Genomic DNA, 26,573 nt, shown 5'->3' with positions numbered 1-26,573 from the left:
TATTATATTGTTTTTGTAAATTAAAATATTCTGGCATATAATTTATTTTGAGAACACATGAGGATTAAATGGCTGGGTTTTTTTTATGGTTTCATTTTTTGCTTCATTAAAGTTTTTAAAAATAAAGTTCAAAGGTAAAAATATCAATTAACCTCAGATCTGATGAGCATTCTTTGAAGAAATACGGCTCCTGATAGAGTTTCATTAAATTGTTTTCACGTGCTCGGGTGTTGAAGCCAACGAAAAAAAGACACAAAAACTGTCTGAATTGAAGAATCGCAATTTAAATCGAAACAGCACCAAAAATATTTAATCAGAAAAGAATCACATCGTCCCGGATATTCATCTTCATCTCTTCATCAAAGAAGAGAACAATCACTGCTGTACTTCTGCTGGGTTCACCTTCATAAACTGCAGAAAATAATCCAATCAAAGTGCATCTAATTATCACAAACGTCTCATGAACTCGCAATATCAAGTTTTCCATGTTTGACCACTTTAGATATTTTAGATATCAGTGGATCAGAACCGCCGTTTGCACCAAAACAACTTCACAGATCCTCCTGTTTCCTCCAGAGGCCCGCCCCGGCCCGCCCGGCCCCGCCCCGCCCGGCCCGGCCCCGCCCTGCCCCGCCCCGCACGGCCCCGCCCCGCACGGCCCCGCCCCGCACGGCCCCGCCGTCGATCTGCTCCAGTCCGGCGCTCGGTGTTCAGAGTTGCTCAAACTTTCCTCCTACAGGAAGCTTTAACGGCGGGGATTTATTCCGGATCATGTCTCACGGCTGTAAACGCTTTATGACCTCTGAGGGCTGCAGGAATATTGCTCTGCGCCGAGTCTGCTGTGATGTACGTCCGGAAGCCGTTCAAACAGAGTGCGTGTGTGTGTGTGTGTGTGTGTGTGTGTGTGTGTGTGTGTCCTGTAGTATTGGTATTTGGGGGCTGAAGGGGAGGTGGAGATGGGAATCTTTTGAGCACATCATCCTGAGCGCTCGACCTCTCCCTCCACCCTCCCTCTCTCCAGCGGTGGCGGCGCCGCCGTAGGTTCAGGCTCCGAACACGGAGCCGGCCTGCTCCTCGCGCTCGGGCGCTCGTCCAATCAGTCACACTTCATTACAGCGGCGTTGTAATTTCCTGGACGGCGGTCAGGTTTGAATTAAATCAGTTCAAAGCGAGATACGTGAGAGAGACGAGACGAGGAGACGAGGAGACGGAGAGGGAAGGAGGACGAGAACGCCACGGCGCCGCCACACTCCGGTAATCCGCTGCAGATATGAGATTCTCCGATCGGCTGCTAAACGTCAGGAAAGGAAACAGGAAAACAGCTGCTGCTTCCTCTGACTCTCCTTCATTCTACCTGTTCATCTTTCAACTCGTTAAAAACGGGATGCTTGATCACCGAACACGTGAGATGAACCGAGTCGGTTTGTGACGACGATTCAGCTGTGAAATGAAAAAAAAAAAAAAAGACATCTGGAAAGAAGGAAGTAAGCGTCTTTACGACCAATTAATCAGGAGTGCGAGGTCAGATTTATTCCACCGTCCCTCTCAGATTTCAGATTATAAAGCGTATAAAGACGGAGCGGCTTAATGAACTCATAATGTCGTCTATTATAACCATATCTCACGCTTACGGCTGGAGATGTTCAATAAAGTCATCAGCTTCAGGAAAAAACGATCGATCACGAGACGCGACGCCGCCGCTCTGCTGCTCAGACGGTTCCGATCGCTTTCAATCTGTCTGAAGCTTGTTAAAACAATATATGCTTATCTACAGTATCTGCAGATGAGACGAAGCCTCCAGAGAATCAACACTCGGCTCATTATTTCACCTCCTCCTGCTGCGCTTCACTCTCACTCCTCTTCACACACAAAACAGGAAACGCTGTTTTCCAATTCTGGTGCCAGAAAACCACCGCAGCGACCTGCTGCCTGCAGAACACACACCGCCGTCTAACCAGACACACCTGAGAGGTTCACCCGAGTCCGGTCTGCAGGAGGCATCTGGATTCTTAATGATCCGGCATTATGCTGCATTAGTGTGACACAGAAATCTCTTCACATCCTGCAGAGGATGCTGGGAATGAAGCATTAATTCGACACTGCAGTCAAACTTCGACAAATACAAGACGAAGTTAGGATAATCCATCTACCGCCGTTTGATTAAATGAGAAAAAGCTCTCAGCTCTATTTCTGCTTTATGAGAAAAGACTCCATAAAATCCCGTTAACTGATGGAACCGTGCAGTGATCCCATTCTGCTTCCAGAACCTTTTTATTTGGAGGGTGAAAAGCCTTTTTCTGGGACAGTAACAGCAGAGACAATGAGTGAAACCTGATGGATGGCGGTCTGGCCAGACGACGCGAGGTGAAATGAAATGGAATTACAGGGAGAATCGTTAGCGTCTCGCCGTCAAATCAAATTATCAGCTTTCCAATCTGGGCCCGTGGCGGATGGGGAGTGAAACGAAGGCCCGTCTGAAAGGAGAGCTGCCGGACAGAAAAACCTCCCTGACTGACAACAAAGGCCGGTTCCGTCCCAGACCGGTTCCATCCCTGACGCCGGGGACGGAACCGGTCGGGGACGGACCTGGTTCGCTCTGCTGCAGCGTACAGGATGAGCAGAGTCGCGGTTATATCGGGTTCGATGAACAAACACTCCAGCTGTATCGCGTCTGGATGAACTGGATTTCCTCGATTCAGACCCAAACTCCGATCTAGGGCTGAAACGATTCATCGATTAAATCGAATAATTCGATTATAAAAAAGCTTCGAATGCAATTCTGCTGCTTCGAGGATTCGTTGATTAATTGTGTAGAGTGAAACTCCCAAGAAACTGCTAGCGTGTAGCACCCGGAACTGAAGCGCAGCATGTTTCCGCACGAGAGTGTAAGACGCACGGACATGTGGGAGCAAGCACAGCGGGGAAACGACGCGAGAAATGGATCAAGAGCAGAATGAAGAAAATGCTGGCGAAAAAGAGGAAGCACAACAAAGAAAACGCCAGAAAATGTCAAAAGTTTGGGACAACTTTAAACGAAAAAAAGTTGAGCGCCTCGGTGCAAAGTTTGCGCTGCCAAGCGGAGCTGGCGCGTTATAACAGCACCGCGTCGGTGCAAAAAAAACAAAGGTGACTGTATTCTGAAATTGTTGTTATGCACTCCTTTAAATGCACTTTAAAATTTTAGGGCAGCTGTCAGTTTGAAAAGGTGAATGTGCCGTTTTGGACTCAGCCTCAGTATTATTTTTGTTTGTTTTTTGCACAAGACACATGGCAAATTAATATCAATAGGAATTGTTTGATAATACTGATTATTGCCTGCCGTACTTGAAGTGTTCTTTAATAATCAGCTTTCATGTGCATTTTTATAATGAAGCTAAGGCCTTAGCCCTCCCTCAGGTATTTTATTTATTTTTTTATTTAAAAAATTTGTAAATTTAAAGTGCAATGTTCATCCTAGCAATGAGTGTTCCTGTGCAGTTTCATAAATGTTACTGCACGTATTAATAGTAGCTCATTTTTTTGTCAGTGGTGAGTTTTATACTTCTCAAAATGAAATAAAAATGTAAAAAAATAAATAAATAAATTATATATATATATATATATATATATACATACATATATATATATATATATATATATATATATATATATATATATATATATATATATATATATATATGTATGTATTAGTGCTGTCAGTTTTAATTGCATTGATCGCAATTTAATCGCATTGATCGCAATTAACCGTGATTAATTCATGGAGAACTTTCAACAATTAACTTTTTTAAAGTTGAGATTGATTGCAATGAAGAATCTAATCCTCATAAATCAGTCCCAATGTCAGGAAAAAACACCATTATCCTCTAGTTCCTTTCTTTGACCCAATTGGCAGACCTCAATGGATTAATCGCGATTAAAATTGACAGCACTAATATATATATATATATATATATATATATATATATATATATATGTGTGTGTGTGTATATATATATATGTATATGTATATATACGCATATAATCCGATTACACGATTAATCGACAAAATTAATGATAGATTAATCGATTACTAAAATAATCGATAGCTGCAGCCCTACTCCGATCTAATACATTCATCTGCATCTCCACCAGTCCAGCAATAATTCCAGTGTTTTATTTCATCTCCATTATTAACCATCACAAAAGAATGGGGAAGAAAAAAAATCAATATTAAAAAAAAAATAAAAAATTTCCGCTGACTCCGTGCCTTCAGAGACAGAGCGGACATATAATGAAACTTACCTAATCAAAGCTCAACGTGTTTTTATTGTGGTTTAAACTATCCAATCTGGGGACAAAACGAATGATTTAAGATATTTGGTGTTTTAAAAAAAGTAGCTTTTATTTGTCATTTGTCTACTAATTCTACTATACTAGTACCAATTCTACTGCTCCACCCGGGAGTCAAAAGTAAAAAAAAAAGAAAAAAAAAACACACACACATTAATAAGCTGAACTATTATCGAGTGTGGAGGGTAAGTTACAAGAAAATGATCTCAAACTATGTTTCCTTATTCTGTACTGGAACATTAACATTTTCTGACAAGGTCCCGGCAGTCCTTGCTCCGTGCGCACACGGGCGGGGGGGGCGGCGGGGGGGGGGTCCGCTGAAGGAGCAACACCAATGTGAATGAATGAACTGAGGGAATGAATGAGTTCTCTGCTTATTATTTAAAGTGGAGATGAACGTGAACTCAGGAATGAAGGGAAACACAAAGTCACGCTGGACGACTGATGAAGAATCTGCTGGTGTGTGTTCTGCTCCAGAGCGACACACACTAGAAGATCAGGAGAGGAAGATCAGGAGCGATCTGTCCTCTGTTGTCTTCTAGTGTGTCTCTGAATCGGGGAAGATTGAAAAAATCCTGTAGTGTGAACTGGCCTTTAAATACAAACGAGCATCTGGAGGGCTGCCCACTGCACCACCATGCCGCCCACATGCCTGCTGTAAGAGACGCCTACAGAGGTCTGATCTACAGTTCAGTTTTTACAGGCCTTTGATTTGCCAGTGTGAAATTCATCGTTGCTTCCACGCTTTTATTTTGAAATTTTATTTTAATGTTACTGTTATTGCATTTAATTTAGCAGTTCAGCGTCTGTTCTTTTCAGATGTTCCTGTGATGCAGAAGGAGAGCTACATGTCAGAATATTGTGCTTCATGTTTGCACATCTGAGGTCAGGGACGGTTTGAAATGCGATTTGTAGACTTGTAAGAGCTCGTTTATTTCTGTGCATGGTTATCTTTCCTGCAGCTCTTAAGGTGTTTTCTGAAGAGGACTTAAGGACCGAAAGTGAATCTGCGCTCAAAATAAGGCTGAACATGAAGAAATGCTTCATGAGACATCAGTTCGCTTCACCGTTCATTAAAATGCTTCAGATTCTCCCATCAGGAGCATCTGCAGCGTTCACCTGCAGTGTTTGTTGACTTTGCCGTTTTTGACCATTTATCCTTGAGTTTTGAGCCTTCTGCTCTGCAGCTAGGGGTGTGCGATATGACGATATTAGATCGTTAATGATTATAACGTCGGGACGAACTCATAAATCAGAAAGATGGTTAAACCGTCTATAGGGCACGTTCTCCTCGTTTTTTTTTCACCTATATATAATATTTTTTGGAGTGATGATGTTACCTGAAAGCTTCAGATAATATCAACTAAATATTCCCTCTAGTGCAGTTTTCCACATACATAATAGATACTTGCGGAGCAACATTAATGATGATTAAGAAAAAAAAAAACAAAAAAAAAAAAACGCAGCTGCAGCCAGTTCGGGATGCAAAGGCAGCTAACAGCGAGCGGAGCGCTGTGGAGCTTCTGGAGCTGCTGCTGGGTGGAGGCTGGGTCAGGCAGAGCTGGTTTACAGCAGCAGTACAGGATCTACAAGAGATCAGCCGCCATAGAAACACCCCAACAAGCTGGAGGGAGAGACGCTGAAGCTAGCACCGATGCTAATGCTAGCTAGCGAGCTACCGCTAGCAGTTCACAAGCTAGCATGAGGGATTTTATATACAACAAATCACAGAAATGTGAAAAGACACTTGGTGAACAAACCATCAAGTTAACAGCTGAAACGAACCTTTAGTCTGAAGGAACGTCTGTGGAACGTCTTTGATTTAATGGGATGATGAGGGGCTGTATTTCAGTGGAGACAGAGCCCTCTAGTGGTCATATAGCGCAACTATTAAAACTATATCCCATTAAAACTGTGCTAAAAGCTATTTGATGTGTTTAGTTTTTTGTATCACAAAAGTGTACTTTATTGTTCATTATCTTTTACCTCATTTTTAAAAGGAGATAAAAGCTTAGAAGCTCTGAACAAAAAATTGTTCTCAGGCAGCTGTGTTATTCACTCAGGTTATAGATATTAAAGTTAAATTGTTTTTGTTCTAAATTGTTGCCCTTTAAGAGGTAACCAGCTAAGTTTGCATTTTTATTGACCCTTTTTAATAATCTATTTGGTGTGTTTAGTTTTTGTGTTACAAAGTGCACTCTATTGCTGTTCATTACTTTTTATGTTTGTGTTCATTGCACATTTTGATTAGAAAAAAACCTGCACTATTTAAATTAAAGCCACTTTCTTTATCTTAAATTATATTTTTTTCTTTTAGGGTTTTACATGTTTAAATACATTTTATACGTTTTATATGTTTAACATTGGGGGAAAAAATGGTCAAACTCGCAAATTAGTCTAGAAAAATCAATATAAAAAGAATCGTGATAAAATTGTGATCGTGATATTAATTTAAAAAAAATCGTGATATGACATTTTTGCCATATCGCCCGGCTGCTATCTGCAGCCATTGAAAATCACATCTGTCAACGATAAGGTCAACCAGTCTTTCTCAATATGTAAATTGGGCTGACGGATATTGTAATAATTAATAGACTGGTAAAATCAAACAAGCCATGACAGACAGAAAGCCTCATCACACATTTTACTGCCTCAAACTAAACCACTGATTGTTAGAACAATAAAGCTACTGAAAGTTAAAGGCGGCAAACTAAAACTAAAAGAATTCTCACATTTTTACAGAAGTATATAAAGCATGCTTGAAGTGGGAATGTGTACCGAGGTTGCAGATTTGATCACAGTGTCTCATTATTCTTTCTTTCCACCTGTTGCAGTGGTTTTCTGTGAACAAGCCGATGTTTTGGCGGTGTTGCGGCGCTCGCCCAGCAGGAGGCTTCAGCAGCAGATCAGCCGACGAGCCGGAGCCAAGCTCACATCTAGATCAGCCCGTAATTGGTCATATTTATACATCATCTCCGCGATTCGGGCCGCGGCGCTGGAAACACGGCAGGCACAAAGGAAGCCGCCGGCTCTGACTTTCTGTAATTTACGGCGCGGCCACCCGAGTTTTGGCAGTTGTCAGAAAGGGCAGTGGGGAGCTTGTTAGCGCCGAGCTCGGCGGGGGCGCTCAGTCCTGCGACTGTAGCGTCAGTTCTGCCAGGCAAATGCAATACATCCGAATTTCCCAGGGACTATAAAGGTATTACAAATTGGCTCATCACACTGATGGAGGCGCTCTGCCTGCCGACGTTCACTCCGGGGCTTTTAGCCCCGCTCACGGTCCGGAATGCTCAGTCTTTTTCTGGGAACGCACGACCTGACCAACACGCGTTGCGTGGAGCTGGGAGCGTGACGCCTCCATACCGGCAGAGCAGACGGCGGCTGTCGCTCAGGTGGCTGACTGACAGCGAGGGGATGGTCAAGTAAAGCTCATTAGAAGCTGCAGGAGAAGCAGGCAGGCGGTGCGATCGCACCGTCCTGCTGATGAGACTGGCTGGAGCAGAGTTTCAGGAATATATGAAATAATGAACGAGAAAGCAGAAGATCAAAACAGGACACTCCAGCAAACAGAGCTGCTGAAACCCAGCCTGACCTCTGTGCAGACTTCACAAATCACAATTAAATCTTGAAACGCTGACAACAGAAGCTCCTCGGCTCACATGGAGAAGGATAGCATGCAGCGCTGCGCTCCGAGCTCTACATTAACATGACAGCATGGCTCAGACAGCGAGTGAGTGAATCAGCTGAAGGCTCAAACAGCTGTTCCTGCTCGGCCCAGAAGACTGACGAGCATCAAGAAACTTCCAGACCTGCAGGCCTCATCGACCAGCAGCACAACAAAACACCGACCTTTCTAGTTTCCACAACATCTGAATACAACAAACACTGACGTGCTGCAGCTGCATGAACATTTCACTCCCAGCAGTTTCAAAACCACCAGTCGTTCTCAGTTATTTGCTGTTAAACATACTGTTAGTTTGTTTTGCAGCTTTTCCCGTTTCATTATTTAAAAAAAAAAAAAAAACCTTCACGTCTGACAGGCTGAGTTTTTGCTGTGTACCAGAGGAAAGATTCAAGCTGCACAGTGGTGCAGTGGTTAGCACCGTTTCACCGGCAGCACGTCCTTGGTCTGAGTCTGGGTTGGGCTCAGGAGGGTTTTCTCCGGTTAATCCGACATCAGCCGACAGCACGGAGCTGATACGACCTCCGCAGGAGAACAAGAGACACCGTCACACACATTCACACCAACAGACGGGCTTAGATTCACAAGCAGTTAAAGACAGATCCACTGGACTGTGGAGAATGATGTGAAAACCACCCAGGAAGGCTCCAGATCCGGACCAGAACCGATTCTGGCCCAGCTGTGAGGCCAGCGTGTGAACAGTGCTGTGGAGCTGTCCGCGGTGCTGAACCTGCTTCGGCTCCAGTCTGAGATTCTGTCTACTCAGGAGAAACACGGGGATTGATGAACTGAATGCAGATCTGAGGAAAATAGTGCACGGTGTTTATTCAGACTGCTCGACATTATGTGAACACGTGAAGCTGAATAATGACGGATTAGCACAACAATCTCATTTCTGACAGAACGTCTGACTGAGAGTCACTCTTCCTCATAACAACGGTTCTCTTTCCTCTGCTTTACACCAGATGCAGCTGAAGTGTTTTCTCTTCATCACACGTCTGCAGCGTTTCACAAGCAGCAGTCTGTTATTTTCCACATTTTTTTCTTGTCTGTCGTTGCACTTGTGACTTCTGAAGGCAACAGGCTTAATATGATTAAGGTCTGCTGTACATAAAAATAAAATAAATAAACGAATGAATAACATGTTTGTGGATAAACTACTAATTAATTCCACTTTTCTTGAGTTCTTCTGAATTTGTAGCTCATGAACAGAAACATAATTCAAATTTCAAAGATGATCCAGCAGTTTACAAACAGCTTCCGGGCAGCTGGAAGTAGCTCCTGTTAGCCAGAGGTAGCCCCAGATCGCCGCTGTTAGCTACAGTTAGCTCCAGAATTCTCCAGAATAACCTCAGACAATCAGGTGAGCGAAGAAGGAAGAGGCCACAAAGGTGTTGTGATGGAATGGAGCCATGTTTCAACACTGCAGGTGTACCATGTGCTTTTTTTGTCTTTCTTTAACACAAACGCTCTCACTGCAGACGAGAAGAGAACGGACTTGTTTCATGAATCGGTTCAGCCGGGTTCACCAGGCCTCGCTCTCTCAGTGTCAGTAACTGCTGCAGCAGTCAGGCCTCCAGAAAAACACATTATAATTCCTGTGGAGATTTCTGAGAACCTGTCTTAATTTGATATTTAAAAAGTAGACGACTCCTGATTCATTTCTCTGTCTTCTAAATAAAAACTTGGACAGCAGTGTTAGTTATTTAACAGTTGACTGTTTAGACAGTTTGTCTGCAGTCCAGCTCTTTTTTATGGTTTGTTCATCAAGCTGCCGTTTTATGATCGTTACTGGACAAACTGCTGAATTTACCAAACTTAACAAGCAAGCCTGCTAACTTCAGCAGGCTTCAACACATCAGTGGATAACATCATGGCTCTTCTCTTTATGGACTTATTTAGTCATTAAAGAATTTCAAGCGTAGCTTCAGGACTGAGGTTCCTGTTTGAGTTTGGTCGATTCTCACCGGTCTGAGCAGTGAACTGAAGCGGCGTGACATTTCCTGGCCTGACCTCCGTCAAGTGCACACAAAGACATTAGCAGCCGGTGTGGATGTCGGGACTCACACACACATTTCCCCGTCACTTCTCCTCAGCTCAGCCCGGCACTTACATCCACACACACACACACACACATCCACTGCGCTGCAGAGGCAGCAGCACTTAAACCATTAGCTGGAAACACAGTTCCCGTAACCTCCAAACCTCCAGTGAGACACACACACACACACACACACACACACACACACACACACACACACACACACACACACACACACACACACAGGTCAGAGTGATTATTGCTCATCTCAGACTGGACATTTCCGACAGCACTTGAAAGCAACATAAATCCGTCTGTGTCCGGTAAGCCGGGGAGACTGGGAGGAGGGGAAAGGTCACCGAGAACAATCTGCTGCCTCGAGGAACAGCTAGTGTGTGTGTCTCTCTCTCTCTCTCTCACACACACACACACACACACAGTTAACAATGACGGTTACAGGTCCATCATAGAACAAACACAATCACATCCCACACTACTGTCATGTCATCACAGTGATTCCATATAAACACACACTGATGTAGACGTTCACACACTGGGATCAGTTCTTTCCTTCTGTGAGCAGACACACATCCTGGACCAACAACCTGCTGCAGAGTCACTCCCCACCTGGCTCTGTCTGCAAGACTCACAGACTGAAAGAAACAAATATCTGACCATAAAGTCCATCAACGAGAGCCGTGGGGAGCCAGGTGAGGAAACGCCTGCAGCCTCTCTGAGCAAGACTGAGCTCATTCACACACACACACACACACACACACACAGTCTTGTATTTCTATCCTTGTGGGGACCGTCCATTGACTCCCATTCATGTCTAGCCCCTAACCCTGACCCTTACCCTAACCCTAACCCACACCACAACAAAGCCTAACCCTAAAGAAATGTTTTTGCACTTTTACTTTTTTCAGTAACAACAACATGGTCAAGAAAACACTGTTTCTCCTACTTAGGACCGGAAAAAGGTCCCCACAAGGCACGTCGTTCCACGTTTTGCTATCCTTGTGGGGACATTTGGCCCCAACAAGGATAGAAATACAAGAACACACACACACACACACACACACACACACATTAACCAATGCAACTGTGATCAGACATTCACTGATGAGCACAAACTTCTCTCAGTATTAAAATATTCCATAATCACACAGGTGAAGCTGGCGTGTTCTTTTCACACTCCTGTGGTGTGTGTGTGTGTGTGTGTGTGTGTGTGTGTGTGTGTGTGTGTGTGTGTGTGTGTGTGTGTGTGTGCGTGACTGCAGCGTGCACGGAAACTGGATTCTTTGTTGGTCTTATTGTGAATGCAGGCAGATTGTTTTTGGCATGCTGTGCAGATTTGACCCAAATGTTCATTTCTGAACAGCAGAAAGAAAGAAGAGCGATGTACATTCAGGGAGAACATGCAGCCTCCGCAGAGAGAGAGGCAGTGCCGCAGCTGAGTCTGTCCTGACCCCCCCCCCCCCCCCCCTCCCCCCTTCTCCACCTTTAGTTCTGCGCTGCCACACAACAATTAAAAGCGGTAAGTCTCTCGTTAGCAGCAGCGGGAGATTAGCAGAGTATCGCTTCTGAATTGAGTGTTTTCCAGAGACTAATCCTCTGAAATCCACCTCCTCTTCCTCCTCCTCCTCTTCCTCCCCCTCTTCCCCCTCAGCCGCTACACGATAGAGACACACAACACTTCACTCATGTCTCCGTCTGCACAATGAGACACTCCGCAGCCCGACGGCACAACTTCCAAAGTCCAAACCCAGCGGGGGAAGAGGCGGGACCGGGGACCGGGGACCGGGGACTCACCTGAGGAAGACGGTCTCTCCCTGCCGGACCGTGATGTTGTCCATGACTCTGTTGTCGGACTGGGAGTCCCCCTGGCTGCGCACCGGCAACCCTGCGGGCACAAGAAGCAGCATCCTGAGAGAGAGCAGCAGCGCGCGCCTGGACACCGCGTCCGCGTGTCCTCCGCGGACAGACATCGTCCGCAGCCCGCGCAGGTGGAGGCACGAATAACGAGCGCGCGGATCCCGCAGCGAGTCGAACGGTCCCGGGAGGGGGGGGATTATCTCAGCCCCTGCTCATCGGTCCTAATCCGGGTCCCGTGGCCAGGTAGCCCCGCCGCGCAGCGCCGCGTGCCGTGCGGGAGGAAGCACGCGCCGTCAGACCTCCGCCGCGTCTGGAGACAGGCGGGCGCGCGGCGCTCCAATCAGCGGAGCCCCTCGTGCGCGTGCGGCGGAGCGCTTCGTGCGCGTGCGGCGGGCTGCACGAGCGCGGGCGGGCAGAGGACGCATGTTCGGCTGCAGGCGCGAGGCAAGTTTCGGGATGTTTGCGGGAAGAGACGCTCCGGGGCGCCGCGCGCACGTCGACACGCACGTGACAGCGCGGGAGACAGATAAAAGACCATTCTGTCCCCCAGAAATGAGACCAGGGACAGCTGGAAGGTTCTGTCTCAGGGAGCAGAACCACAGAGCGTCAGGAAACAACTGTGATCCAGAAGGTTTAGGAAAAGTGCGAATCAGGAGAGGAAAGACAGAAACCAGTCAGGAAAAAACATCAGTGCCTTGAATGTGACAATTAATCACTGAAATGATCAAAACAGAAATACCAAAACTTCATTCTCAGAACTCTGACAATAAAAATTGAAAAGAGCTCCAGCAGAACATCACCTCTTCCTCGGTTTTCTACAGAAACTCTTAAATAATTGGATTAATACATTTGTAAACATACATTATGAAGTGAAAATCAGTTTGGATTTAGAGAAAACAGAACAACTCCTCATGCAATAATGCAGATAGAAGAAAAAATACAAAGGAAAACCATGAATATACCTGCAGAAAACTTTAGATACTGAATAGAGAGCATAAAATATTCCTGACGTTAACTGGAGGAATCTGGTCTGAGAGACACTGTTGGCCAGAAAGGTATTTACTGAATAGACCCAGTTTGTCCAGGTCACCTGTGGAGAACCCCATGGCTCTGTCATCGGTCCCAAACTGTTTTTACTGTATATTAAAAAATTCAGAGGTGTTTTGGTATTTTTGCATCTGACACTAATTTGTTTCATTCTTGGAAAAATCTGAAGGAACTATTCAATAAAGCGAACTGACAATCCTCAAATCTCAGTTTGATGTGAATAAATTATCTCTGAAAATTAAGTAAAAAATTAATTGTTTGTAAACAAAGGAAACAAATTAACTGTTCTTAACTGTTCTTTTCTTCCTTCCATGTCTGACTGTAGAACTGTGGCGATCAGCCTTCAAATTGACTACAAATACAATAAATATCTTCCAGAAAGCAGCAATACGTCTCATAAACCATGAAATTATTCCACTCACGCAAACCACTGTTTGCCGAGTCATGGCTTATTTTTTTTTTACTTTATTCTCAGAATTTCAGGAAAAAGGCAGAATTGGAGCTGTCAGTCAGAATTGTGATGAAACAAGTTAGAAATTTAATTTTAATCTCAGACAAGTTGAATGATTTGAATCTGACAGGTTTGACTTTAATCTCAGAATTCTGACTCCAATCTAACGTTTGTTTATGATCAATGAGTTTCTTTATCTGCATTTCTGACCGACAGAAATAAGAATTACAGAAATCAACAAATGAAAAAAAATATTTCCAATAAGACTGAGGAGCCAAAACAAATAAAATGATTAAATCTCTGAAAATACCCAATTCATATTTGTAAGTTATTGTTCTTTTTTTTTTAAATTCACACACTTTTGGTGAACAAAGGAAAAACTTCACTCTTTAAAAGCTTATGAGAGGCACTGCGTTTATTTTAAAGGGTTTTTTTTTGTTTGTTTTTTTGTGAATTTGTTCTGTGAAAAGTCAGAAGAAAAGTTCTTCTGGTTGTGAAAACGTAGAAATTCTCTTCATTATTTCCTGAGTATTTTCTCCAGCGGAGTCTCTCTGGTCACATCTGTTTACACCTACTTTAAAAATCTGAAATTATTGTGGGCTCAGAATCTGAATTACAAATGCTTTTCTCTCCATGGAGGTGATTCTTTTAACAGAAAACCTTTTCTGTTAAAAGAAGTTTTCAGGATGAGATCAAAACACTAAAGCAGAAAAACTGTTTTGTTTTTTTAAAATGAGAATCCCAGAAACACTGATTCTGGACTGGAAAAGAGGGACGGCTGGACCCGTCTGGTTCACCACTGAAATGAAAACTGGCTGCCGGCTGGTTGATCTGCTCTCAGGATGGAGGACCGTCCAGACGGCTTCGTTCTTCCTGCTTGGTATCGATCGGCTCAGCTGATCGGCTTTGGTCGAGCTGGACGGCCGTTTGTCTTGATGAGGTCCTGAAGAATATCTGACCCTTCTGGACCACATTACATTCTGGATCTGAAACATCTGCGGACGCCGTCACTGTTGGAAAATCTGCACGACTGCAAAGTGAAGCTTTCTGTTGTTAAATCTCACATTTCATTGAAGCATGTAATTGATAAAAGCTCCAGCTGGAAGCAAAAGACTGGACTGATTTAAATCATGATGGATTAGTCCATCCTGGAGAATTAATGAGCGACTGCTTTCCCTCCCAGTCCTTCCCAGTGAAGAGCGGAGGGTGAGACCGGCTTCCCTGAGCTCTCCATCAACCCCACAGGCTTCAGCTCATCAGGAGGGATTCCTGCTCAGGATTTCACATCAACTGAAACTATTGATATTTATTATCTCCGTCTTTTTAATCTCCTAATGAGCCTGAAGCTGTGGAAGCTTTGACCGTTTTGGAGTGAAGCTTATCTCACATCTTCGTTTCTCTCCTTTACACTTTCTGCGAGTTCAGTTCAGAAAATGTTTTAATTTTAGGACTCCTGCAGGTTCTCAGCTCTCATTTCAACACTTTCATGATTCTGAATCTACACGATGTGTAAACTTTACCCTGCTCAGAACTTCTCCTTCCCTCCTCCTACTTTCTGAATCCAAGGACGCCCGGCTGGGAGTGCAGGAAGCCGCTCCCGCTGAGACTCAGCACTTTCAACATGGCGGCCGAGATTGGCTCGTAACTCTTGGGAGTCACCGCGCCGCTTCAGAGCCGAGATGATTTAAACCAAACCCTGCTGCCTTCTGCTGATTTATCTCCACGCACAGATTCTGGAGGAATTAACCGGGTCTCCCGTCGGCTCGTCCACATTCTCGTCAAGGTCGTAAACAAACTCCAACCAAAGCCGGAGAGACGGCCTCGACCCGACAGGATTCAGGCAATCATCAACTTACTCCTGAATTCATACGTCAATTCAAGGCCTCTTCAGTCACGAATGATTCTGAAAGGATTCATCAAAGATACTGAAACATCCCAGAATTCACCTTGATCTAACAACATGAAGCAGCAGAGCGACGTTCCTTCACCGGTCGGCTGTGAGCTTTCAGTCCTGCTTCAGCCGCCGCGTTTCTGAGAAGCTCCAGCACTAAACCAACATTAAAGTGAAATAAAAACTAAAGGACATGTTCAATTCAGAGCATCCTGAACTAATGTAACACCAATACTGGCTGCAGCGCATCGACCAGCTTCCCAAACAACAAGACCGAACAGCACGACCGTCGATACCTCCTCCCACCAGACTAACAGCCAGTGTTTGCACTGTGTGTGTGTGTGTGTGTGTGTGTGTGTGTGTGTGTGTGTGTCTGTGTGTGTGTGTGTGTGTGTGTGTGTTTGTGTGTGTGTCAGTAAACTGTTATTACTGCAGTCTTTCTCTGGCTCTTGTACGCTGAGCTGCTGCTACATTAGATTTGAACATTTCAACACTGACCATGATGTCCAGATGCCCTCACCTCTCGGAGTGAGCTCCTCTTATTTGAAAGGATCTCCTCACCACACACACACACACACACACACACACACACACACACACACAATCAAAGGCATCGTTCCTCCAGACAGTTCAACTATAAACCACACAAAGTTCACTCTCAGAGTGCATGTTGCCCTCCAACCTCACACTCCAGAAAGTATTTCACAGATCAGAAACAGCATTTTAATGAAAGTTTAACATCTGTAGAATAGTCTGCTCTAGATATGAGAAGTCCAGGTCCAGTGGTTTTTGGTCTGGATCTGATTCAAAGCAGTCAAAAATGCAGTCAACTATGCACATTTTTCTATTTTCACAAGTCTAAAAAAGGTTCCACAAATCAGAAACCGTGTTTGTGTGAAATTGTAACATCTTTAGAACAATCGAGTCCAGAACTGTTGTATATATTCAATTTTGATTGTCTCGTAATGTTTTCGTCTCAGTTAAAATGTTAAAAAGTGTTTTTATATCAATACGTGGTACAGAAAACAGATAAATAGCCGTACTAGATGGGAAAAAAATCCCTTGACTTTCCCCTTAAATGCCCAACCGGAAGCTAACTTCAGCCTCGTCCACCGCTGCTGATATCAAACAGTCGCTCACTTAAAGCAAAGTGCGGATAGCCACAAACACTGAAATGGAGGGAAGGGGGCATTTCAGTGTTCCGCAGCGGAATCTGGACCCTCGGGTCCATGTTCTATTACAATTTGACACGAAAGCGCGCGCACACGACGCCAAACTTCCCTCCGTCTTCGCTTGCTACATCACTTTTAAACCCCCCGCCCCAAGTGATTCCGGCTAGAACCGCTCTGCAGACCAGCGGCTGTTCCCTCGACTGCCCTCCTCTCCTCAACGCTCACACACGGACAGTTCAGAGGAGAAACACTCACCGGACGCCGCCATGTTGTTCCCGGAAGCAGCAGTCGGTCGGCCAAACAGAGGCGCTTCTACAGCCTCCCTCTTAAAGGGGCACTGGGCGGGAAAACGGCTCCCGACCCGCTGCTGTCAGCTTCCTCACCAATTAGCTCTATTTTCTGTTATTTAAGTGCTTAATATGAACCTAGGAGACGTCCTGTACTCATGAGATGCTCATTATCTTTGGCTCAGACTCGTTTAATATGATTTTCTTTTCATTTAAGGACCGTAATGATGCCTTTTGTGAATGTATTGTTTTGTTTGCAGTGCGCAGTGGGAGGGGCTTATGGGGTATTAAACAACCCAGTGGGAGGGGCTTATGGAGTACAGAGCAACCAATGGGCGAGGTTTATGGAGTATTAAACCGCCCAGTGGGAGGGGCTTATGGAGTATTAATCAGCCCAGTGGGAGGGGCTTATGGACCGTAGAGCAGCCCAGTGGGCGGGGCTTAGGGGGATAAAGCAGCCATGTTGGCTGCTGACAGACAGTTTAACAGGGTTTAACAGGGTTTGGTGGAGCTGGAAGTCCAGATGCAGGCACTGGAAGAGGAAACTGACTACAAACATTGTGTTTATTGGCTGCGACTAAGACTTAATGGAGGAGTTCAGAACACACCAAAGCCTTCTGGAAATATTGTAAATACTTTCTTTTGTTTCAAACTTGCAAGTATTTTTCGTCGCAGGAGATTATGAAGCAATAAAATAAACACCTTAAACAGTCATCTTCAGCTACGCCATACTTTAGGAACCCCGACACATACATACACAGATAAACTAAGCACAAAATTAAAAGTGAAATTTCCATTAATGAACAATCAAAAGTTCAAATACTTTATAAGTTTACTTGATGTTTTTAAATAAATCATTTTATTGTCATGTCCTACTTGTAATGAAAATGAATGGGATTTAATCCTTCCTCTGTTAATTGCCCCTCTTGACGTAGACATCGACTTCCTGCACAAGACGGCTTATCTGCTGAATCAATACTGTGTTAGAATCACTCATGTTACCGACAGCGTGTTTGTATATGGAGGGGTTTTCAGTTTCCATCACTCCTAGTCCAGCCCAAATCTGCAGCTCAGTGATCGGAGGGGGGCTTGGGAGGATTTTGCATCTTCTTCTCTCTTTTTCCTGGTGTCATTTATGGCCACACATGAAATATTTAATCAATAAGTCATCTAAACACACACATATGCATCCGATACTGTCACCAGTGAGTAGTCTTCCACGGTACGAGACAGTCCTTCATTCATGAGCATCAGAACTCTAAACCACACATGTACAAAAGCTGTCTCTATGCAGGTCGTGTCAGAGCAGCACGGCGTTCACGGCAACACAGAGAAAAAAAGGATTTTATCATGTATTTATAACACAAATTGTTAAACAATATTTAGACCGGAATTTGTCCAAAAATGCATCCTTCAGAAATGGACCCGTCCAAAATGGACACACTAATCAGTCGTGATCACAACAAAAAGGAGGGAAAATAAAAAGTGTGTTTAGGGCCTCCATAGTATTGAAGATCTAACAAGTCTGCCAAATAAAGAAATAAAACAATATTTTGAGCGGAATGGACGCGTCCATCTGGATCATATCTGGCCGTAACGTCTGTCAATTCCAGTAAAACTCAGAGTTCTCTTGTCCCGAACTGAAAGGAACGCAGATTTCAGGGGGAAATTCACAGATTCTATTAATTCTCGTCTTCTATTCACTCGGCTGCATCGAACAGGTATGGCTCATGAAGACGTTTCCAATCCACCAATGTTCATTTAGCAGCATAACCGATTCTATCACTGGGTGATAAACTGCTGCAGGACGCCGACAGCATCGCCAGATAACCGAACAGCAAGACGCTCTTCCTGCAGCCAAGCTGCCCTGCTGGTAAACAGGTAATCCCTCCACACCTGGAATTAGCAGCATGAATTCACTGGAAGCTCACATTTCTCTCTGTTAGCCTTAAAAAAACACGAAGGCTTACAGCAGTCATCTTTTCAGCCAATCCCGGCAGGAGAGACGCCGGCAGGTTAATATTTCCACGTTATGTTCACAGAAAAGCCATTTTCAGGAGGAGAGCGCTGCTGCCTGTCGGTGGGATGAGTAACGCTGCTCTGCAGCCCGGTTCAGGCCCGTCGTCTGGCGGTATTGATGTTTGGAGGGGGGATGAAGGGAGGGAGCGATGGGAGGCCTGTTCTCGCTCGCTGGACGCGCCTGGGTGTATCTGGAATCTGGATCCTGCAGGTCTGGATCTGCTCCTGTTTTTATGAGCTTCTTGCTGATAAAAACACCACTTTAATAATGCATACCGTGTGAGCTCGGGCTTGTTCTGATGCTGCTGACGTCGGCGGAAACCCTGCGACGCTAATAGAAAACACAAAGTGTAATAACTTAGTAGTAATGCGGCGTAAATTATGTGCCGTACCATAGATAGAGCACTTAGTGTCAACACTGCATAAATATCCCCTTAAAACACGGAGTTGTGTCTTTATTAGCTACTTTAAAATGATTGGTCGTTAAATCAAAGCAGCCATTAAAGTCAGAGAGTTCTGTCACCGAAGCTGTGCCGTTTTATTATCGCTCAGGCGAATACAGTCGGGATAACGGAGGGGCGGATGGACGCCGAGCAGTTGCGTTTTTCCACACATACACGTTTTCCACACTTTATAATTCACGCTATTCATTTCCCGTCTCCGCTCGGCTCGTTTCCGATGGCAGCCGCGCCGGCTGTAATTGGAGCAGATGCTGGACCCGCGGGACGACTGGAGGCCCGTGCTTAACATTTACCGCCCGAGACGCGCCTCCCGTCCCCCCCCTCGATCTGCCGGGCGGCGGTGCGTCGGACCGACTCCGGCTCCCGCCGTACAATCGATGCTTGATTACTCTGATTTCTTTTTAACAGCCTCGTGGCAGTCTGTCATCTCCAGGCCGTGAAGAGAGGAATAAAACTCAGCGGCGGCTGAAGAATGTTCCGCCTTTGTTTGGATAATTCGCAGAGCGTTTTCAGCCCCATCAGCTACGACTGCGCTGCTGTGATTACGCCGCGTGTTCGGCTCGTTTGTCGTCTCATAACCACGGTCCTGATGTCTTCACAGACGGCCTCTCAGGCCGGCTGTCCTCTGGACGTTGTGCAGGAAGAGACGGGATTCAGGAAGGCATCAAACACACACCTGCACGCAGACGCACATCAGGAACCTGAAGCTTAAGCAAACGCAAGTAGGAAGTGCGGAACTCTTGTTTAATGGAAAAGAAACAAATGAAGATGAATTGGATGGTGTGATTCTGAAGGGGATCAGCAGGTTTGAATTTCTGATCATCATGAACAAGAGATGAACAGAGGAACCACTCAGTGATTTACGGTGATATAGAACAAGAACGAATATGGTTTTGCCAAGTAGCACGCCGGAGTCTATATGAAGACGAGAAGACAGACGTGTTGATGGATCTGAGACACTGTTCTGGGTTTATTCTTCAGGTTTGTGTGGATAATTAGCGGAACATGAAGATTCTCGGCCGGCAGTTTTACTCTTGATGTAGTTTCAGAAAACAGCAGATCTATTTAACGCAGTTCTTCTTCCTCCGGTGTTCAACCTGAAGCCGTTCAGGAGTCAGGTGAAGCTGTGGTCATGTGACCAGATCATGAGGAGGGAACTTACTCAGAGAGAAATCTGGATTTTTATTTATTTATTTTTAGGATTTGGTAAATCGTCACAATGCAAACAGAATATCGCCATAAAGTGTAAAGGAGAATGTTTCCTTACATATTTTCGATAGAATGAGTGAAAGTAATGAATTCTTGAGTGAATGAGATGTAGTGACCTGCTCATCCTGTAGAGGGCGCTGTGACGGCCTGTGAATCCTGGTTAGCCTTTTCCTGAACGTCCGGGATGTGTTCATTTCTGTCCGTTATTGTTTTGTCCTCTACACGAGCACTTAGTGGAATCTGCATTGTTTTCATGACTGATCCAGACTCATTATCCCCGACGGAGGGAAACGGCGGACGGACAGAGGAGCCGCTCCGCCGCTAATCACCGCCAGTCACGCTCGCCCGGGCTGGTCTAATTACTGGAGGCTTTCCTGTCTGGCAGCGCCGCCGGCCGCCCGGTCCTGCTCTCAGCGTGACGCACGGCGGCCCTGCTAGAACAGGAAAGGGAAAAAAAAAAAGGCAAATCGTGCATGCAATTATTCAGACGGCGCTCACAATGGCTCCGGCTCGCACGCATTTAATCCCAGCATTCACCTGTGCTTTTCAACAGCCACTGTTTTGCCTCTCAGCACTTTCGCTTCAATTTGTCCGAGCGCAGAGTGGCGGTAATGAAGTCGCGCAAACATGAGAGCCCAACCTGGAATCGCAGCGCCGCGGAATTGACGGCGTTGTCATTTTCCCGTGCTCTGGCAGCGCGTGCCTTTCCAATTCGACCGTCATTAAAATGTGAAATAATCTACTTTACATCTCTGTCTCCTAATCTGCAGGTCGGGGATCCACATGGAAGAAACGATAATAAGTTTTAATTAGTTTGACTCCCAAGGTGTGTGTGTGTGTGTGTGTGTGTGTGTGTGTGTGTGTGTGTGTGTGTGTGTGTGTGTGTGTGTGTGTGTCTTTTCTATGTCTGGATGTGACAACCTGCACTCATTACTGGGTGGAATCCAACACCTCCAGCTTTACTGTGGGTGGAGGAGCGGTGGAGGAGTGGTGGAGGAGCGGTGGAGGAGTGGAGGAGGAGCGGTGGAGCTGGAGGGGAGGTGGAGGAGTGGTGGAGGAGAGGTGGAGGAGTGGAGGAGCGGTGGAGGAGCGGTGGAGGAGCGGTGGAGGAGTGGAGGAGGAGTGGTGGAGGAGCGGTGGAGGAGTGGTGGAGGAGTGGAGGAGGAGTGGTGGAGGAGCGGTGGAGGAGTGGAGGAGGAGCGGTGGAGGAGTGGAGGAGGAGTGGTGGAGGAGCGGTGGAGGAGTGGAGGAGGAGCGGTGGAGGAGTGGAGGAGGAGTGGTGGAGGAGCGGTGGAGGAGTGGAGGAGGAGTGGTGGAGGAGCGGTGGAGGAGTGGTGGAGGAGTGGAGGAGGAGTGGTGGAGGAGCGGTGGAGGAGTGGAGGAGGAGCGGTGGAGGAGTGGAGGAGGAGTGGTGGAGGAGCGGTGGAGGAGTGGAGGAGGAGCGGTGGAGGAGCGGTGGAGGAGCGGTGGAGACGTGGAGGAGCGGTGGAGACGTGGAGGAGCGGTGGAGACGTGGAGGAGTGGAGTGGAGGAGGAGCGGTGGAGGAGCGGTGGAGAGGTGGAGAAGTGGAGTGGAGGAGGAGCGGTGGAGGAGCGGTGGAGACGTGGAGGAGCGGTGGAGGAGCGGTGGAGAGGTGGAGGAGTGGAGTGGAGGAGGAGCAGTGGAGGAGCGGTGGAGGAGTGGAGGAGGAGCGGTGGAGACGTGGAGGAGTGGAGTGGAGGAGGAGTGGTGGAGGAGTGGTGGAGGAGCGGTGGAGAGGTGGAGGAGCGGTGGAGGAGTGGAGTGGAGGAGGAGCGGTGGAGGAGCGGTGGAGACGTGGAGGAGTGGAGTGGAGGAGGAGCGGTGGAGGAGCGGTGGAGGAGTGGAGTGGAGGAGGAGCGGTGGAGGAGCGGTGGAGAGGTGGAGGAGCGGTGGAGCTGTTGGAACAGTGGAGGAGTGGTGGAGCTGGAGGTGGTGGGTGGAGGAGCGGTGGAGCTGGAGGTGGTGGGTGGAGGAGCGGTGGAGTCGCTGCAGCATCTAATCTGTCCTCATTCGCTGTACTTCAGGCTGTTCTCGGGTGTTTTTTGTGTAATTTTCTTTTTCATTTGTTTTTGAAATAATCTAATAAAGGCCAAAACAAATAAACAAGAATGATTGAAAAATAAATTTACCGTATTGGCCCGAATATAAGACGACTCTGATTATAAGACGACGCCTATTTTTCAAGCATCATTTTGTGAAAATAAAAATATGTTGAAAACAATAAGGTTACTCATAAAACAACTTTTTATTGCATAATTATTCTAGGAAAACTCACAACAGAGATAACATTTCATGTGATTTAAGATCAAAAAAACATTACTGCAGTATTAAATAAAAAATATATTCTCTCTCAAATCTGAGGCTGTGACTCAGTGAATAAGCCTTAAAATAAGAACCTCAAAGGTTCAATAACTGCATTAATGATGTAAATCACTTTAGAACCATCAAATTCAAGTTCTATTCAACTTCATGAGCATTAATAATTCAGTCTAATACATCGTGGCGGCTTGGCAGCTGTTTGTTGACTCTGTGGCGTTGAACCATCAGTTTAAAGTTGGCATCAGTCCTTCACCTCTGTTGTTTGCTCACTTGTCGCGTTCCAGCTCCTTCGTTCCAGATGGAACGTTCCTCCATTTTTCATCACATCACTGTGACGCGCCACTCACTTCCTGGTCTCCGGTACTTTGGCTCCATCTAGCGGCGCCGATGTGTAACAACAATATAGTCCTCGATTACAGTACGACCCCATTTTGGAGAATACAGTTTCTGGAATAAAACATCGTCCTATATTCGGGCCAATACGGTAATAAGACGGGCAGCTGTCAGTTTTTAAGCGCTTCAGCATTTTGTGATGTTTTCCCGGCATCGGCGCTCTAAATATTCTGAATCTGTTATGTTCAGCTGACGGAGTCGTTCAGGAGGAATCACCACGGCTCAGAGCAGCCTGGAATGTTATTTCCATCTGCAGGCTGGTTCTTCGCCTCCGTCAGCGCCGCAGCGGCCGCTCGCCGCGGGCCGCAGCAGGATGGAGGAAGCGGCGGCGCTTCGGGCCTGACAGCATCCGAGCTGTTTTACGGTCCGGGTCTTGAAAGGGAGGGAATGAGATGTCACCACGGAGAACAACGAGCCTCCGGGCGGCGCATTCTGCAGGAGCTACAGCCGAGTCATCATGGAGGCTCCGCCGCCGCCGCCGCCGCTCCGTCTCACCTGAATGAAGTTGTCAAGTAAATGAATGAGCGAGGCGAGGCGAGGCCTCCTGCGGTGGCGTCTAATTCCCTCCATCTCAAGCACCTGTTAGTCAATCACTCCTTCCCCTCCGGAGCGAGGCCGGGCCGCAAATAAACCAACATGGCACCCGAACGCGTGAGCCAGGCGGCGGCGGCGGCGGCAGCGGGGAGGAGGGGATCAGGACGCAGTATTATTCCATTAGCCTGGATCTGAACAGGACTTTGAGCTTCCAGCCGTGTTTTCACCTCATATGTATTTTTCCAGGAAGTACAGTCGGCGTACGTTTTCCTCCATCTTTGAACATTTGCTTGGTGAGAAGAGCAGCAGGAAGGCGGTTTGATGGATGACGAGGATTTAAAGACTGAAGCGTGAAAACAAAGTTCCCACCCAACACACACCAGAGGAAATGTTTCACAGAACAGCCGTTCGACCGGTAGTGACCAGACCTGCAGCGCAGAGCAGCGGTTGCCATGGCGATGACAGGTGAGGAGGCCGCGTCCCACAAGTCCTGAAGTGCTAATTGTGAGATAAACAAAGACAACAAGTCGAAACAGACACTGGCAGCTCATCCGCCGGGCGCTAATGAAGTCTGGCTCGGCTAATGCTAATCCGGCGGGCTAATGGGACGGCTGGGAGCCAAGGGCCCCAAGGGAGCAGCTGGATGAAGGCATCGGATCACCGCTCTGCTCCACACATGCCGGGTGGCGTTTTTCTGACCTCCGTCCGCGAAGCAGCACACTCCGCTAAAGAGAGTCTGCTCAGCCTCAGAACGCTTCTCCACCCGCACACAGGTGGGGAGGTTCAGAGCGACCCCCCCCCCCCGCCGCCGCCTTTCAGCCGCCGTCTGCTGCGATGGATGACGGACGGACGGACGCGGGCCTCCCACGTTTAGCCTGAGCGCCGCTGATTAGCGTTCTATAGGAGACACCGGCTGATCTTCATAATCAGTCTAATGGCCGCTGAAGCCGCCGCTCCGCCCGTCAGTCTCAGTGTGGAGGCAACAGCAGCAATCAGCGCCGCCGCCGCCGCCGCCGCCACGCAGCCATTGTGTCTGAGCGTTTATCTCCACTGCTGCATGAAGCACCGCGTGCACTCAGCAGAGGTCAGAGGTCGCTCAGTCTCAGAGGGAAGATTTCAAACTTTTTAAATCTCCGACAGAAAGTGAATCGAATTATTGAAAAGTACAAGAGACTCCAGAAAGTCGAGCTCGTCCAGCTCTGGTTTGTCACTTCTCACACTTTGACTTCAAGCTATTAAAAAATTATCAATTCTTTTGAATAACTCAAAAAAGAAAAAAAAAAAAAAACCTACTGACCCAAAGAAACCCAGTATTGATCATGAAGTTTGATTTTTTTGTGTCCAGACTGTAGTTTGACGTCTTCTGGGTTTGATTATTATTTGATTATACCTTTAAAATCACCTGCTGCTGAAGATCCTGACTCCAGGTTTTCACGCCTGACGCCGGGCTCACACTGGATCCGGTGCGGCTCCGGTCCGTTGGAGGAGGTTGCCAGATCTGCCGCGCTTTCAGCGCAAACACATGATAAACTCATCCAACAATAGAAAGCAGCCCAGAAGTTTCAAGGGCGCCAGAAGCGCTGTGGCGGAGCCGGACCGGAGCCGCATCGCGGATGATGTGAGCTGCCACGTTGATTTGACTGACTACTGATTAGTTACTGATTAGAACGGACCAGAGCTGGACCGGCTGGAACTGGAGGCTCCGGCCTCACGTGACGGGGCAGTGGGCCGGTTCGGTCACCGTGGAACCAAGATCCCAAGATCCCGGCTCACATCCCGGTTCTGAGAAAACAGATGTTTCAGGAAGTCTCGACTCTTTGTGAGGAAAAAACATTGAAACAGTACTGCAGTGAACATTTCAGATATTGTAGGTCTTTAATCATCCAACAGGAGGCGCTGCAGCACCTTCAGCCCTGTTTTCTCCTCACAGTCGTTCACATCATACTAACAGAGTAATCTCATTACAAGCATCATCAAAAGAACTGTTTAGAGTACTGCAGTTCTGGTATTTTTAGACGTTTAAAGCTCAGCGCTCAGCATTTGATCCGTGATTTTGACGAGCGTCTCCAGCAGCAGACGGCGTCTGTCTGTCCGTGGGGAGCATTAATAGATTTTCTCAGAGCGTTGATTCGCTCGGAGTGCATTAATGTTGCAGATCACAGAGCGGCTCTGACAGCAGAACAACAGCAGGCTTTGTTTCTTTAAGTGTGTTGTTTTTCTGTGGAAATGACCCGGCGGAGAGTCGGCGTCACGGGAAGACTCGGGCAGACGGGCGTAATGGATGGTGGGCGGACAGAGTGCAAACAAAGCTCCGTCCTCGTGACGTTTAGAGTACAAAGACGAGCAGTTGACACGTCGCTGCCGACTTCTGAAAAACTAAACTGAGATCACCGTGAAAGGCTTCAGCTGCCGTGTGATCAAACCAGCGTCTGCCGTCAGCACAGGTTCCTCCCACACTCAGACACACTGCTGGGTGTCTGGTCGCCGATCAGGAGGGTTTATGGGACTGACTCAGTCCTGCTCCGGATCCAAGGAGATGGAAATCAGAGCAAATCATAGTCTGGATGAAACAAAGAAATCTAAAATGACACTGAGCTTACACTGCGGAGCTGGACTCTGGAGACCAGATCTGAACCTGGAACCATCTGAACCTGGAACCACTGGAACCATCTGCAGCGTCCTCAGAAAGCCTCCTGTCCTCTGCATCTTTGCTGCATGAAGACTCAACACTGGGAAACCTTCACCAGAAGCTGCGCCTGACTTCTCATGGCGGTTCACTGTACAGCTGACCTTTGACCTTTGCTTCTGAACCGTATCAATCGTCATTTTCCAGAACTCAAC

The 26,573-nt window shown here is 46.7% G+C and overlaps 1 protein-coding gene across 1 annotated transcript in view; it reads right to left on the bottom strand.

The window, feature by feature from the left end:
* ntm (neurotrimin) overlaps positions 1 to 26,573 on the bottom strand; it is a 511,763-nt gene that overhangs the window by 150,413 nt on the left and 334,777 nt on the right. The window contains exon 2 of the mRNA XM_030100686.1: positions 11,865 to 11,955. Coding sequence (XP_029956546.1) covers positions 11,865 to 11,955 — 91 coding nt within the window. The remainder of the gene's footprint in view (positions 1 to 11,864; positions 11,956 to 26,573) is intronic.

The sequence above is a fragment of the Salarias fasciatus genome, chromosome 10 (genome assembly GCF_902148845.1).
Source record: "Salarias fasciatus chromosome 10, fSalaFa1.1, whole genome shotgun sequence".
In the NCBI taxonomy this organism is placed as follows: Eukaryota; Metazoa; Chordata; class Actinopteri; order Blenniiformes; family Blenniidae; genus Salarias; species Salarias fasciatus.
Note: the sequence above shows the minus strand (reverse complement) of the source record. Positions and strands in the feature narration are given on the sequence as shown.